General features: G+C 51.0%; 1 protein-coding gene across 2 annotated transcripts in view; it reads left to right on the plus strand.

Annotated features, from left to right (window-relative positions):
• The window catches only part of ADAMTS17 (ADAM metallopeptidase with thrombospondin type 1 motif 17), a 194,725-nt gene that overhangs the window by 68,328 nt on the left and 111,662 nt on the right, over positions 1–14,735 (plus strand). For both annotated transcript variants that reach the window (XM_053913384.1, XM_053913385.1), the window contains exon 8: positions 14,430–14,535. In XM_053913384.1, the coding sequence (XP_053769359.1) occupies positions 14,430–14,535 (106 nt within the window). The remainder of the gene's footprint in view (positions 1–14,429; positions 14,536–14,735) is intronic.

Consider the following 14,735-nt stretch of genomic DNA (forward strand, 5'->3'; position numbering starts at 1 on the left):
TCTCCCAATCCTTGGGCTCAGTCTGAGCCTCCTGGGCGAGGAGTCTGCTCGTGCAGAGGCCCGACCTTGGCACGTGTTGGTTGTTGATGTGGAAGAGTGTTCAAGGTCAAGCTTTCAGGTCATCAGTTTCATGCTCCTGGTTCAGTAAATGAGTTAGAGTCGTTTTGAAATAGTGTTTTCTTGTGATTTGCCTTTCTGGGATGGCCAATGATGTTGACACCATTATTGATCATTTGGTGTGTCTCGTTTGAGAAATGTCTTTTCACATACTTTGCCCAAGGATTTTTTAAATTGATTTTAGAAAGGAAGGGATAAAGACACACACACAGAAACATCGATATGAGAGAGAAACATCAATCGGTTGCCTCCTGTGCGTGCCCTGACCAGGGATCGAACCCGCAACCTTTTGGTGCACGGGATTATGCTCCAACCAATCGAGACCCCTGGCCAGGGCCCTTTGTCCATTTTTAAATTCTCTTATTTTGTTTTTATTATTGAATTGTAAGCATTCTTTATGTATTCTAAGTGCAGGTCTCTTATCAGATAAATAATTTGCAAATATTTTCTGCCAGTGAGGGGTCGTCTTTTCACTTACTTGCGGTATACATTGAAGCGTAAGAGTTTTTAACTAACACGAAGTCCAGCTTCTCAATCTGCCCTTGTCACTTGCACTTTTGATGTCATACCTAAGAAATCATTGCCTAACCCAAGGCCACAAAGGTTTACTCCTGTTTTCTGCTAAGAGTTTATTTCAGCTCATATATTTAGGTCTGTGATCCACTTGAGTTCATTTTTACTGGTGGCATGAGGTGTAGTGATCTAAATTCATTTTCTTGCATATGGGCATCTAGTTGGTCCAGCACCATTTATTGAAAAAAAACAATTCTTTCCCCCATTGAAGGGCCTTGGCCTTTGCAGGCATCTGGGTGCAGGACTCAGGTAGCGTGGAGACAGCAGGAAGGTATCAGGACAGGTACCAGCATCTGCAAAGGGTGTTGTTCCTTGAGTCTCTCTTTGCAGGGGGTCAATTCAGAATCCAGGTTGAAGCTGGGTATGGTGAGGGCGACCACAGCAGGAGTGAAGAGACACAGCATGGTCCCCAACACTGTTAAGGGTACCTGGTGGCTCTGGCTGACCAGCCCCGTCCTTGCCCCCGGCACATCTGAAGAGAATGGCCCCTGAGACCACCAGAGACATACCTTCCAAGCCCCCATTGTGGTTCCTCTTCTGTCTTCAGCTTCCCAAATGTGCCATTAACAAAAGTATTTGGAGACTCAGCAGCTAAAGCTGCCACTTCATTGTGGAATCGTTCAATGCTTCTTGGCAGAGTTTTTGCTTGACAAATACTTTTTGTTAGACTTATTAAAATTTGGACTTGGTTGAAATAACTGTAGTGATAGATAATATTTGTCCAGGGTTTACTATGTGAAAAGCACTTTCCTTGCATGATTCACTTAATCCTCAACCCCACGAGGTGGGTATTAGTGTCATCTTACAAATGACAGATTATGTCAGTGCCACGGTCATCCAGGTGGTAAGTGGCAGAGAGGGATTCCGACACAAACCCAAGTTCAGAGCCTGCCCTGGTTTCCCCACCCCCAGAATCTGCTGGCCTAAAGAGAAATACCCCCCACCCCTTCCCGGTTTACCTCCTGAAGAAGGGCCAAGGGAGCCAAGTCTGCACCGGAGGCAGCGGCTCCTGAGTCAGCTCTGCTTGGAGAAGCACAGTCCTGGCCCTCCCGGAGCAGGTCAGGCAACACCCTTGACTTGCTCCAAGAAACTCCAGACTTGAACCTGATGCTCAGAGGAAGGGGGTCTCTCATGGAGACCACCGGCTGTTGTGTCGGTGCTACGTGTTTCTCTGGTGTCTGTGTCTTTGAGCAGGAGGATGGAAGGACACTAGAAGCCCCTTTCAGGGGGCTCTGTTGGCCCTCAGTTCTCCAGCAGCCCCGGGGCCTTGTGGACAGACCATCCTTCTTACACCTGGGGAGGGACCTAACTTCCTTGGTCAGACCAGCCAAAAGTCTCTGGCTATGAAAAGTCTTATATTTTATTTCTTTTAAATTCTTACCCAAGGATATGTTTTTATTGATTTGAGAGAAAGAGAAACATCAGTGTGAGAGAGAAACATTGATCAGTTGCCTCCCACACGTGCCCTGACTGGGGATCGAACCCGCAACCATCTAGGGTACCGAACGATGCTCCAACCAACGGAACCATCCAGCCAGGGCGAGCAGTCTTTTTGCAGTGGCTCAGCCAAGGTCAGCGATGAGCAGTGTGGGTCCCCTAGAGCCCTTCAACTTCTCGCTGGCTGTGCAGAGATCCCGGGCGGAGTGACTGCTGCTGGAGGAGCTCGGAGGATGGAGGAAGAGCGTGTCTCCTCACCTGAAATCAAGGCCAGGAGTCAGAGCCTCGCCCTCCTGACGGCAGCACTGTCCCAGGGCTGGAGCTATCTAAGGAATGCCAGATATGTGGGCCTGAGTCCACTTGGTAGATGTTCCAGACGAGATCCAGACGTGAAATCTGAAGGAGAGTCCAGAAGCGTCATTTCATCTCAGGAGCAGCTAATCCTCCCCGTCAACATCGTGCTTCGCTTTGGGAAACTTGCCCCAGCACCTTCTTTCCGCATCTGCCAGTCCATCCGATTCACGATGGCCCCCGCGTTCCAAATACCACTGAGGGGGCTGTCTTTGGCCGTCCCCACAGTCTGCCAAGCACAGGACAGGGGTCAACAGCAGTCAGCATTCTTGGGTTACTGTGTTTTCGAATGGAAGATATTATACTGAGAGGGTTGGAATTAATATTTATTTCCTGATACAGAAGTGAGGTACAGAGATCGATGGGACGAGAGAATGGAGTGTGCTAATTCTATCCCCCTAAGAGCCAGTTATCTCTGCAGGGCAGAAATGAACTTGTCATGAGACGATGTCACAGCAGACTCTCACTTCTCCATGTCATTGTCCCCGTAATGGGAATTGAGGCCCATCTCAGAGGAAGTCCATAGTGTATTTGGCATTGGGATGACGAGTTAAGGGAGGTTACCCAGGTGCCATTAAGAAACAATTTTAGCCCTGGCTGGTGTGGCTGAGTGGATTGAGCTCTGGCCTGTGAACCAATGGAACTGGCTCGCTGGTTCCATTCCTGGTCAGGGCACATGCCTGGGTTGCAGGCTAGGTCCCCAGTGGGAGGCACTCGAGAGGCAACCACACATTGATGTTTCTCTCCCTCTCTTTCTCCCTCCCCTTCCCCTCTCTCTAAAAATAAATAAATAAAATCTAAAAAAGAAAGAAATGGCTACAAAAGAAATGTTTGTGTAACTTCATACTTTTACAGAAGATAGTCTTGAAGGACAGGTCCCTTTTAGAGGGGTTCTGCCTGCCTCTTTTCTAGGTGTTGTTAGGCGGTCAACATCAGACCAAGACTGAGAATGGTTAGGGGAAAACTAAGGTCTGCTCGCTTCCCTTGCCGGCGGGCGCTGGTGCAGGCTGGCCTCAGAGCATGTGGGTTGTGGGCAGGGATGAAGCAGGAAGGCTCGGTTGACCTTGGACTTGAAGCTGTCACAATGGACGTTGACATCAAGCTTCTGAACAATAATGGCAACCTGTCAATATCCTTCAAGTGGAGAGCAAAATCAACCAATGGCGTTTATATCCTGTTTTTACTCTTATTAACCCAACACAAATCTATTGTTTGGAAATAGTCATTCGCAGAAAACAAAGAGCACTTGCTCCTAACGCCAGTGTGTGCTCTTCTGCATGAAGGCCACCTCCATTCCCTTTGCAGATACCAATAAAAAACCAAACAAACAACTCCAGCATTTACATAAAGGTCCTACAGTTAAATGCAGCCACAGGGGGAGGGGCAGGGGCCTTGTCAAAACAGACTAGAGTGGTTTCCTTTTAAAGTTCAAATACATATCTTAGAACTCAGGATTATATATTTGTAGCTCACATATATGCATGAACATGTGTACATGCCTATCCTCCAGCTGTTCTGTTCTTTCATGTATATATTCTTTTTTAAAAAGATTTCATTTATTTTACTTTTAGAGAGAGGAGGGGAGGGAGAAAGAGAGGGAGAGAAACATCAATGTGTAGTTGCCTCCTGTGCACCCCCTAGTGGGGACGTGGCCTGCAACCCAGGCCTGTGCCCTGACTGGGACTCGAACCAGTGACCCTTTGGTTCACAAGCTCGTGCTCAATCCACTGAGCCATACCAGCCAGGGCTCATGTATATATGCTTTACATCAGTGTCCAATATAATACCGACTGCCATCCTTAATGCCAGGGGCTTTCTTATTCAAGTGCACACGTCCAGCTGACAGACCCCACCGCCCCCCTTTGCATCACCTTGGCTGCTCTGTCGTCAGCGAATGATGGCAGTTAGACCCTCACTTGTGTATTCCCTGAGTCAGTCAGTGGAGACCTGGCACGTTCTACAAAATGCTGTTGGTTATCACCTTCTGCAGAATGCTTGGCCGATCCCCAAGGGCTGAAGGATCGTGTTCCCAGGATCTTGTGCTCTGACTTGGCTATGCAGAAAGGACTTTTTTTTACCCTGGGTAATGTCCTTGATCATACTCTGGGATTCCTGGGTTTAGTGTTCTTGGACTTGTCCGAGGTTGTGCACCCCTTTGGAAATTTGATGAAAGCTATAAACCTTGGATGCAAGAAACATCCACGCACATGGCAAAGTTTGCACGGCCCCAAGGGTTAAAGACATCTGTGTTAGAGCCCTGTTAGTTTGCCTTTTCACAGAAAACTCCCTGGACAGGAGTTGGCAGACTTCTCGTGCAGCCCCTTAGAATGCGTCATGTGCAGACCTGGCTGTGTGTCCGTCTCCTGTGCCTGCCTTCCTTTCCCAAAGGCAGAGGCCTCCCTCCTGGTTACAGCGTGAACCTGGGGGAGTGGCGTGACCCTCTCGGTATCAGTAAATGAAGGCGATGAAATAGAGGGTGGTAGTTGTGTGCACACATGTGTGGACACTGTATGAGTGGACACCAATGTGTGTGCATGCATGGGTGTTTTGGGCTGCAGACATTTCTGAGAACAGGGCCAGGTGGAGGTACAGGCTGGCTCTCCCCAGGGCATACCCACCTCTCGATGCCTGCACACCTTGCAGCTCTTCTAGATAAGCCGGATGTCCCCTACAGTGGCTTTTATGCCTGCCGATGCTCTCTTTAACAGCATCTAATAGTCTTTCATCCTAATAGCCTCGCAAGGCCTTATCAGCATGTGGGGTGCTGTTTTCTAGTGATTTTGTTCTGCAGCATTCTGATTACCCAGGAGGGGAAGTATCTTTTAAACCTTAGTTTCGGCATAGGAATTGGAAGTAACATTGTCACATCTGTCATTTGCCTTCAGCTTTGTTTCTGAAGCCTTTGGTCACGTAGACGTTTCCAGTGGGAGTTTAGCTATGTATCTCAGTCTCTCCTCTTCTGATTTCTGCTGCCTAGTCTTGTTTTAAAAGTTTGGTTTTTTTTTTACTATTCCAAAATTACGATGACATGCCTCTATGTTTTCTTCTGGGCAATGCAAAGTTTTGTTTTTTGTTTTTGGGTTTTTTTTAAGATTTTTATTTATTTATTTTTAGAGAGAGGGGAAGGGAGGAAGAAAGAGAGAGAAATATCATTGTGTGGTTGCCTCTCATGTGGCCCCTACTGGGGACCTGGCCCGCAACCCAGGCATGTGCCCCGACTGGGAATCGAACCAGCAACCCTTTGGTTTACAGCCCGCGCTCAATCCACTGAGTTACGCCAGCCAGGTCCAAAGTTTTGTTTTCACACGTGTTTATTTAATCTAGTGAGAGTGTTTCTGTGTGTGTATGGGTTGAGGCGGGGAATTTAATTCACTCATGTCTGTGAGGATCTTACCTTGTCCCAGGGCCTTTTACTGACTAGTCTGTCTTTTTCTGCTTCACAGATATTTTTAAAAGTTACAGGAAATGTGGATTTTATGTAATTTTTCCCTGATTTTTATTTTTTAAAAAATTTTACGATTTTATTTATTTTTAGAGAGGGGGGAGGGAGGAAGAACGAGAGGGAAAGAAACATCAATTAGTTGCCTTTCGCATGCATCCTGATCAGGGACCAAACCTGCAACCCAGGCATGTGCCCCCTGACCTGGAATCAAACCGGTGACCTTTTGGTTTTCCAGGATGAAGCCCAACCCACTGATCCACACCAGGCAGGGCCTCCCTGATTTTTTATTGTTGGCGACAGGTTAACCTTTTTATTCACATACTGAGTGGTCCAAACAGAACGTTTCTGGCGCCCACATTCTTCTTGTGATGACCAGCTTGCTGCCTCTGGGCCAAGATCCGAGATCAGATCCCAGCTCCATCACTCACTGTCCAACCTCGAGCCAGGCGCTGGCTTCGTAGTGTCTTTGTTTCTCACGAGGACGGTGGGGATAATAATAGCACTTCACTCACCAGGTGGTATAAGTGGAAGATGAGAACATGCATGGAAATCTTTAGCACAGGGCCTCCTACACACACGGTAAGTGGTAAATGTGAGTGTTCGCCCTCATCATTTACGCCTCCCTGTACCAGTCACCTTCTTCAGCAGCAGTGACTGGTGCTTTCTGATTACGCAGCAGAGGGTGGTGGTTTTGGGCAGCACTGGGGACCACCATCAGCACAAGGGTGGAAATCCGTGAAGCTGCGTGACAGGTAAACCATGTTTATTCTCTGCCTTTGATGTTTTAGTGACAGACACTGGCATCCACACGATTTCTCTAGTCTGGGACAGGGTAGCTGCTGTGGTCTGAAAGTTTGTGTCCCCTCAGATTTGTATGTGGAAATCTGATCCCCAGTGCGGTTAGGAGGTGGGGCCCTTGGGAATGGGATCAGTGCCCTTCTGCGGGGGGCGCCAGAGAGTCCCCTCACCTTCTCTGCCCTATGAGGACACAAAACAAGAAGATGGAGACCCAGAGGAGGGGCCTCACCCAGCCATGCTGGCACCCTAATCTCTGGTTTCCAGCCTCCAGGACTGGAGGCAGTAAATTTCTGTCACTGATAAGCCACCTAGTCTGGGATGTGCTGGTACAGCAGCTGGCAGGTGCTGAGACAGTCCCTAAGCGATGAAGGAGCTGCGTCCATCAGCACGGAACAGTGAGATGACTTCAACCCAGAGGCACACACACCCACGTCCCGGCCACAGCCCCCAGAGGCTGGGCATCTTCCCCCACGACTGCCCTCCCTGCCCCCTGTCCACCTGTTCCTCTCCGTGGGCTTGGTGCCCGCCTGACATCACGGGGCCGCTCTCAATGACATTTCTGTCTCAGAGGCTAGCTTCCGTTGAGTTCGTGTTTAAGTGAAACGGAGTGTCCTTACTCTCCCATCCTGTTGGCAGAGGCGGAGCCCCGCCCAGGAGGGGGACTGACTGGTCGGTGGGCTGACGTTAGCTCCGGAACACTGAGTCCACAGCCACACGACAACCAGCTTCCTGTGTTGGGACAGCTTCTTTCGTGGAGGGGCTGTTGTTTCCTGCCTGGCGACTCTTTGTGGACTTTGGCTCAGGAGCTGGTTGGTGCCCAGAGCTGCCCTGGGGCCTGGCCTGACCTCCGCTGACCCCTGTGCACAACCTGAGAGCCAGGCCCCCCTAGGGCCCCTAGAACCAAGTACAGATCAAAAAGACCCTCGGTCCTGCTATTGACCCGCACCCTGGGTCTCCCTTAAATTCCATATTTCATCCCCAAGAGAATGGCTTTGCTTGGCTAAGGATTTAGCAAGAAATGTAGTTTCTTAATTATTCTGAGAAAGCATTTCTCTTTCTTTGCTAACTTGGCAAATATTTCTACGCATGGCCTTGTATTTTATTCTTCCTGTAGAAATAGAGCAATTAGCATGAGAGGGAGCGAGGCCGTGAGTCAAGGGTGTCGCAAGCAACTTTGACGGACGTTCCATTGCAGGCGTCCTTGGGATACAGGGCAGGTGAATTAGAGAGGCCTTTCCCGTGGTCCAAGGAATACAGGTGGAGCCTGGTGTCATAGATAAAAGCAGGCCTGGAGTCATTCATACTGCTCTGACTAACCGATACCACTTGGAATAACGAACTGATTGATACCACTAGGACTTCATCTACGCGTGGCCCTGAATATTCTTAAGACAAACTCTTTATTTCTACGCCGTCATCCCGTCACCATTTTGTTGAGAAGACTCTCGTTTTTTGTGAATACCACACTGCTCTGATTCCTCCAGCTTTGTGTGAGCTTCAAAATTGAGCGTGGGAGCCCTTCTGTGATCAGACTGGGGAGCTCTTGCCTTCCAGCTCTGTGCATTTCCCACTTTATTTAGCCTGGGGAGAGTGGCCGCATTTTTCACTTCTGTAGCACTCTGCTCCGTATGTCGATGTGAGGCACTGGCGTTTCTGAATTGCAGCGGCAGCTTCTGCAGTGCTCTGGGTTAAGGGGGGAGCTGAGGCTTCTCTGGGAGCCGTTGCACCCTCTCTCTGTCCATGGTGTAGGGATGGAGACCTTGGCTGACTCAACTTCCTTCCACTGTGACTGACTCCAAGGGGCCCAGAAACACAGAAGCAGGGAAACCGGGGCTAAGAGGAAGCTAGATCTGGGGGAGGTTATTCACGGGTGCTCCCAGGGGATGGCAGCCCTGAACTGGGGCAGAAAGCCTGGGACAGCCAGGGTGAGGTCAGGACGACAGTGCTTCCAAGTCCCAAGCAGCGAGACCCTGCCACTCCGGCTGCGTCTTCTGTCAGAGCCTTGCAATTAATGTTCTTCCCCAATCTGTTGGAAGCTGTGCCTGTCCATCTGCATGTTTGGGGCTGTTTCCTCCAGGTAGAACCCTTAAGGCTCAGTGACCCACGGTGCAGGGGGTGGTGTCTGGGGGCCGAGGACCTCAGAGAGAGCACGCAGAGGAGAGCGGACCTCCGTGCATCAAATAGTTAAGATTACTACAGAGTTAGGAAACAGAAGCAGCATGGGAATGAAAGCGGAATTTCCCCATTATAGCTGATAAGGATATAACAGGATATGCCTGTTAACAGGACATGGGTTTTTAGGATATTGCTGCATTTCACCTCTCACGGATCCCGCATGTGTGAATTTGCCCACTCGCTAAAACTTCTCTCTCACTCCAAAGTCAGGTGCACAAACTGGTAGCCCGAGAGGCACATTCCCAGATGAGGTTGAACAAGGCAACACTCTCCCTGGATTCAGCTCTCGTGTTCTACTGGGTGCCGTGTTTTTCACATTTTTGTGGGGTTTGTTTTCTGGGGGGTTTTTTTGATGAATTTGCTGTTTAGAATGGTCTCCAAGGATGATGCTAAAGTGTTTTCTTGTATTCCAAAGTACGAAAAGGTGCACTGTGCCTTGCAGGGGGAAAAATGTGTGCTAGATAAGCTTCCTTCTGGTGGGAGTTGTAGTGTCGGCCGTGCGCTCCACGTTCAGCAAATTGTATCCAATAAGGTGTCTTCACACAAAAACACACGTGAGACAAGGCCCGGTGTCAGCCCGTCGACTGCTGATGGAACCCTGACTTATAGGAACCTAATCCTGTATTTCCTTTAGGAGCGAGGGCCCTGTACTTGTGAACTTGGTGTTCATGGCAACATTTTAAAATCTAACTGCCATGAAGTACGAGACTTGACTGTGGTTATTTTTCATTCGCCCCACCCTAGACTTGAAGACATTTGCTCTGAAATGGGGTTCACTAATTTAAATCCCTCTTCCACCCACTTCGTGACGCTTATAAGAGCAGAAGGACTTGCAAATGAGCCCAAACATGTGACTCAACCTCGACATCTCTACCCCTGGGGTCACCAGGGGGTTGCTTTCTTGAAATTGTCCCCGGGGTCTCCCGGTGATAACCGTGATGGCGTTGGTACCCCGAGCCGCCAGTGGAAGAAACTTGAGCCCAAGAAGGTCCGAGAAATGGGCAGCAAGGCCAATAGCTGCAGACAGTTTACCCGTGACTATCCGCGGGATAAACCAGAGTTGATGCTGTTGTGTGTTGTTTACTTCTTAAATCTAGAATGCCTCGGTCAAGTCTGAGTTTAAGAATCACGTGCTTACACCAGGCGGTTGTTCTACTGACACAGAAAATAATTAAACCGCCTTACCCAATCTCCTCACCAAAATCACACTCCTCCCGAGGAACAGAAGAGAAAGGGGAAGGGAGAGTGACCTGAGTTGACCTGGCAGGAAGACATGTTGGGCGGCTCTGGGGGACATGGCGCACTGTTCTGGAGGAATTGAATATTCTTCTCCAGGCATCAGAAAACCTCTTTCCCGCCCTTATTTCCGTCCTCAGCACCTCCGATTTTAAAAAGGTGTTCTGCTTCCCGCATCCATGTCAGAAGTACAGCAAGCAAGTTAGGACGCAAGCATGCACTCAGTTGTGTTGACTGTGAGGTTCCTTCATATTGGAATTAAAATCGAGAGGATTTTTCCTTCCTTCCTTCCTTCCTTCCTTTCTTTCTTTTTCTTTTCTTTTTTTTTGGTGTCCCTCCTCTGCCTCTTGCTCTATGTTTCCTGGGATAAATGAAATATAACCAATACCTTTAATTTTCATAGCAAGTACATACATATTCATTATATTAGGTTTAATCTAAACAAAAGAAAGAAGGAAAAGGAGAAAATTAAAGAGATCTAGCGTGAGTTCTCCATGTCTCAGAGGTAACCGCTGTTCCTACAGCTGCATCTGTTGCTTAAGTCTTTTTATCTTCAGGATTAAGAACATTTGGACTAAACCAGGTAGAGCCTGTGCTCTCTGCCACCCACATCTCTGTATAAACACACATTAAGGTTTAGGAAAATCTTCAAAGTCCCCAAAGATGACTCACTGTCATTGGTTATCAGCGCTTTGGGAGGGAGGCCCAGGGTTTGCCTGGAGGAGCATTATTGATGGAGAAGGAGAGCCCTGCGTTCACACCTGGTTCCTGAGCCTCCACTTTCCTGTCTGTAGGATGGGGCCATGATACCTGCCAGCAAGGGAGGGTCAAGCATGGAGGCCATGCTTGCCCGTGGGCAGGCCGCTAACACACGCTCGTGGCCACCCTGCTTCCCCTGTGTTCTCAGGAGCTCCGCAGGCATGTGCAATTCATGTTTTCAAAACCTCAGAAATAAGTTCTACTATGATTTCTTCCGTGGAGGATTATAAACCACGGGAGAGGGAATTGAGTCGCCTAAGGTTCTCGCTGTCTGTCCATGTGGGGAGTTCCACTGGCTGAGGGAGGACCCCGTGGTTCCACAGCTGGCGTGAGCACTGCTGTTCAGAGAACTTGAGTTTGCGGATTTCACTTTTTCATAAAAGAAATCAAGGTAGAGTCCATGGCAGACTCAGTGTGTGGCTCCGTGGATTGAGTGCAGGCTGCCAACCAAAGGGTCGCTGGTTTGATTCCCAGCCAGGGCACATGCCTGGGTTGCAGGCCAGGTCCCCAGTAGGGGGCGCACGAGAGGCAACCACACATAGATGTTTCTCTCCCTCTCTTCCCCTCTGTCTATAAATAAATAAAATATTTTTTTAAAAGTAAATCAATGTAGAGAAAACTGGTTTTTCCTTTTTCCTGAACAAGCCCTGGGATGGGGATACAGTGGGCGTATGCAGGGTGGTCCTTCGCAGCTGGAGGTGATGGGGTCTCTCCCGGCCTCCAGCCCTGCCATCCAGACAGCCACTCCTTTCCAGGAAACGCAGAATAGTGGTGGCCTTTGTTTCCTGGGGTTTCATTGCCATTCCTTCCCTGCAGCCCTTTCTTTTACAACAACCTGGGATTTTCTCCAGACTTTGTTGCGGGAGCTCGACGCACTTCCACACCCTCGCCCATAAATGCCCCCGGCTTCTGTGTGCTCCCATGTCTGGGGCCTCTGTCTCTTTTTTTCTTCCGCCCTTTGCCTGGCTCGGCTTTAGGACTGGGTCATTCAGGACCCGAGTAAATCATTCAAAGAGCGCCGGACCTTAATCCACCGTTGTGTGAGTGAGAGCATTTTCTGTAAATACACTGATCCTTTGTTTCTAGCTTTCCAAAAGTCATCTGTGGGAAAATTAAAATGCAATTATTGGAAGGCCCAGCGCGTAGCTGTTTCCCCAGCATCGCGTGTCACCTAATCAGGGTGGAAACTCCGAACGGCCTGCTCTGGGCACTGAGAGCCGCTGAGGCTGGGGACAGGCCCGTGCTGCGTTTCAAGTCTGCTGTGTCAGCAGACGCTCTCAGGACAGCAGGCCCGCCCGCCTCGGCTGTCTCCTCTACCCCCGCACCAGACGACTTCTGGGCGTGCTCATCAACTTGTCTGTGATTGATTTCCTGGCCCAGGAGTCCTGGCCTGGGCTGGGGAGGGTGCTGCTTGGGGGGGGGAGGGGGTGTGTGTCTGTGTGCCCTCGCCCGCGCATACCTGCAGGGCTGTGTGAGGCATTCCACCCGCTGACTGCTGGACGTTTTGCAACAACCCACCAAGCAGTTTTTAAACAAAGCCAGAAAGATGACCTTGAAGGTACCGAGGAGCCTGGTTGCGTCCTTTCTGGTGGTCCTGTCTCTGCTCCCCATCATCTGCTTGGCCGGGTTCAGGTGTCCACGTGCAAAACAGTGTCTGGAGGCCAAAAATAACATATTTTCCCCCCTTTCTTTAGAACAGTTCTTCACCCTTGGCTGAGAGTTTTGCTGGTTTCTAAATGAAAATAGGCATGGTGTGGTGCCCGGTTTGGTGTGCCCAGTGTGAGCAGGGGCCCCCAAGTCACTTCTGCATGGTGCAGAGCAGCGGGGTGGGGGTCGGGGGTGCACTTGTGAGCTCCATCTGCCCCTCTCAAAGGGGGTCAGGTGGATGGCATGCCTTGTGTGTGGCTGAAATTGCTGTCAACGAAGAGGATGTTGGTTTAACTCTCTGGGAGCAGGGAGGGAGGTTCATTTTAATTAATTCATTCCCCTGTCCTGTCCTCCTCTGCCAGTTCTTTCCCTCCTCAAGTACTGTGCCCACGAGGTCACCTTCAGGTCCTAAGACACCTTGTGCATATTAGCGAAAGTGGCACTTGAGCAGGGGCGGCGTTCAGCTTGGCAGTGGCCCGTCCAGCTGACCACGGGCCGGCAGAGCCCCTGCCTGCTGCACGTGCCTTGTGACCTCACAGCGGGAGCAGCACTGAGCCTCCCCAGGAGTGTGACCCCCTGTGCCACCACCAGCTCCCCGCTTCCGCAGGCTGTACTGAGGACTGAGACGCCGCCACGGAGGGAGTGCAGATGTTTCCAGTCCTCACGATCCCCAGCCCCAGGTGGGGCGGAGGTCTGTGGGCTCCTGCTTCGGTTGAGATGAGCCCTGGGGATGCCTGGGCCGTGCGGGCTGTCCGCCCTGCGTGCAGAGATAGCGGAAGCTGGGAGGAAGCGTGGAGCACCGCCACGGGCAGCGTCAGCCCCGCAGTGTCGGTGGGAGACCTGGCCAGCGCACGGCTGGCTGCCGGGCATTCCTCGGACTTGTCCTGCCGGCCCCAGGCCCCCGTGTTGTTGACATGCATCCCTCTGCCAGACGGGCCTGTCTCCTCTGGAAAACTCCCGCGTGTGCTGCAGGGGCTAGCAGCCTTCCAGCCTCTGTGCTCAGCCCTGGCTCACACTGCGCCCCGCGTCTACGCTCCCCCTGCCCACGCAGGTTCACCCTCCCTGGCTCGGGGAGGGTCCCCAGGCCTCGTCACATGTGTGCTGAGGTGGGTGAGTTGGGCTGCAGGCTCATCCTCAGTAACGACTTCCAGGCCCTCCCTCGGCAGCCTTCTCTCCCTCACTCTGGGTCCCGCTTTTATACTGTCTCTCCCGAAACATTTTTTGGAACTTTTTGCACAGCCTTTCCCTGGCCTACTCTCCGCCAGGCTCTACCCCTGCCCTACCCCGCCCCTCCCCCAGCACTGACCACTACAGGGCCAGGACCAGGGTGAGGGGAAGGAGGTGCCCAGGGTACAGAACTGAAGGAAGCAAACCTTCCTTCTGGGGGACATGCAAGTTCAGGGTCAGCTCTTGAGAGGGAGCCTCTCCTTAAACTGTGCACACTGGCTGTCTGGCCTTGCTGACCTTACCTGGTCCCAGCCCTGGACCTGAACTTAGACAGCGCCCCAGCCCTGGGCGCCAGTCCAGGTGACTTTGAGACAAAGTCACCTTTCCTCCATGAGTCTCAGTTTCCCTCTGCTGCCACCACCCCGGGTAGTGAGGACTAAGTAAGATAATATGTGTAACCTGCTCAGCCTGCTGTTTCACACACGTTACATGCCTGATACATGTTTGTTGGGGACATTATTACTATTATGCTGATACAAAAAGTGCCACACGCCAGCCGGTCCCTCTCTGAGCTCTGGAATGGCAGGGCCAGCCCTGGGCTGGTCGTCCCCGCCCCCCCCCCATTTGCCCCTCTTGTGACCGTGTGTGACGTGTGACCGTGTGCACCTTCCCGGCGCAGTCAGGGCCTCGTGTTCTGAAGAGGATGTGTTTTGTGTCTCTGCTGCAGGAATTGCTTACTTAGGAGGTGTGTGCAGTACTAAGAGGAAATGCGTGCTTGCCGAAGACAATGGTCTCAATTTGGCCTTCACCATCGCCCACGAGCTGGGCCACAAGTAAGTATCGGACGCCGTATTGTTCTGCCTGTCTCCGTGCTTTGCGAATGTGTACCTTTGCACTTGAATTCTCTAAGTTCTACACCGGTGTGGTGGCGGGCCTCTGCATCTTCCACGCATGGTCCTGGGCCGGCGAGCATGGGTCCCAGCCCTTCAGGGGACCCGAGAAGCCACTGGACACGCAGGCTCCGAGAGTTGAA

Source organism: Desmodus rotundus, chromosome 10 (genome assembly GCF_022682495.2).
Source record: "Desmodus rotundus isolate HL8 chromosome 10, HLdesRot8A.1, whole genome shotgun sequence".
NCBI classification, from domain to species: domain Eukaryota; kingdom Metazoa; phylum Chordata; class Mammalia; order Chiroptera; family Phyllostomidae; genus Desmodus; species Desmodus rotundus.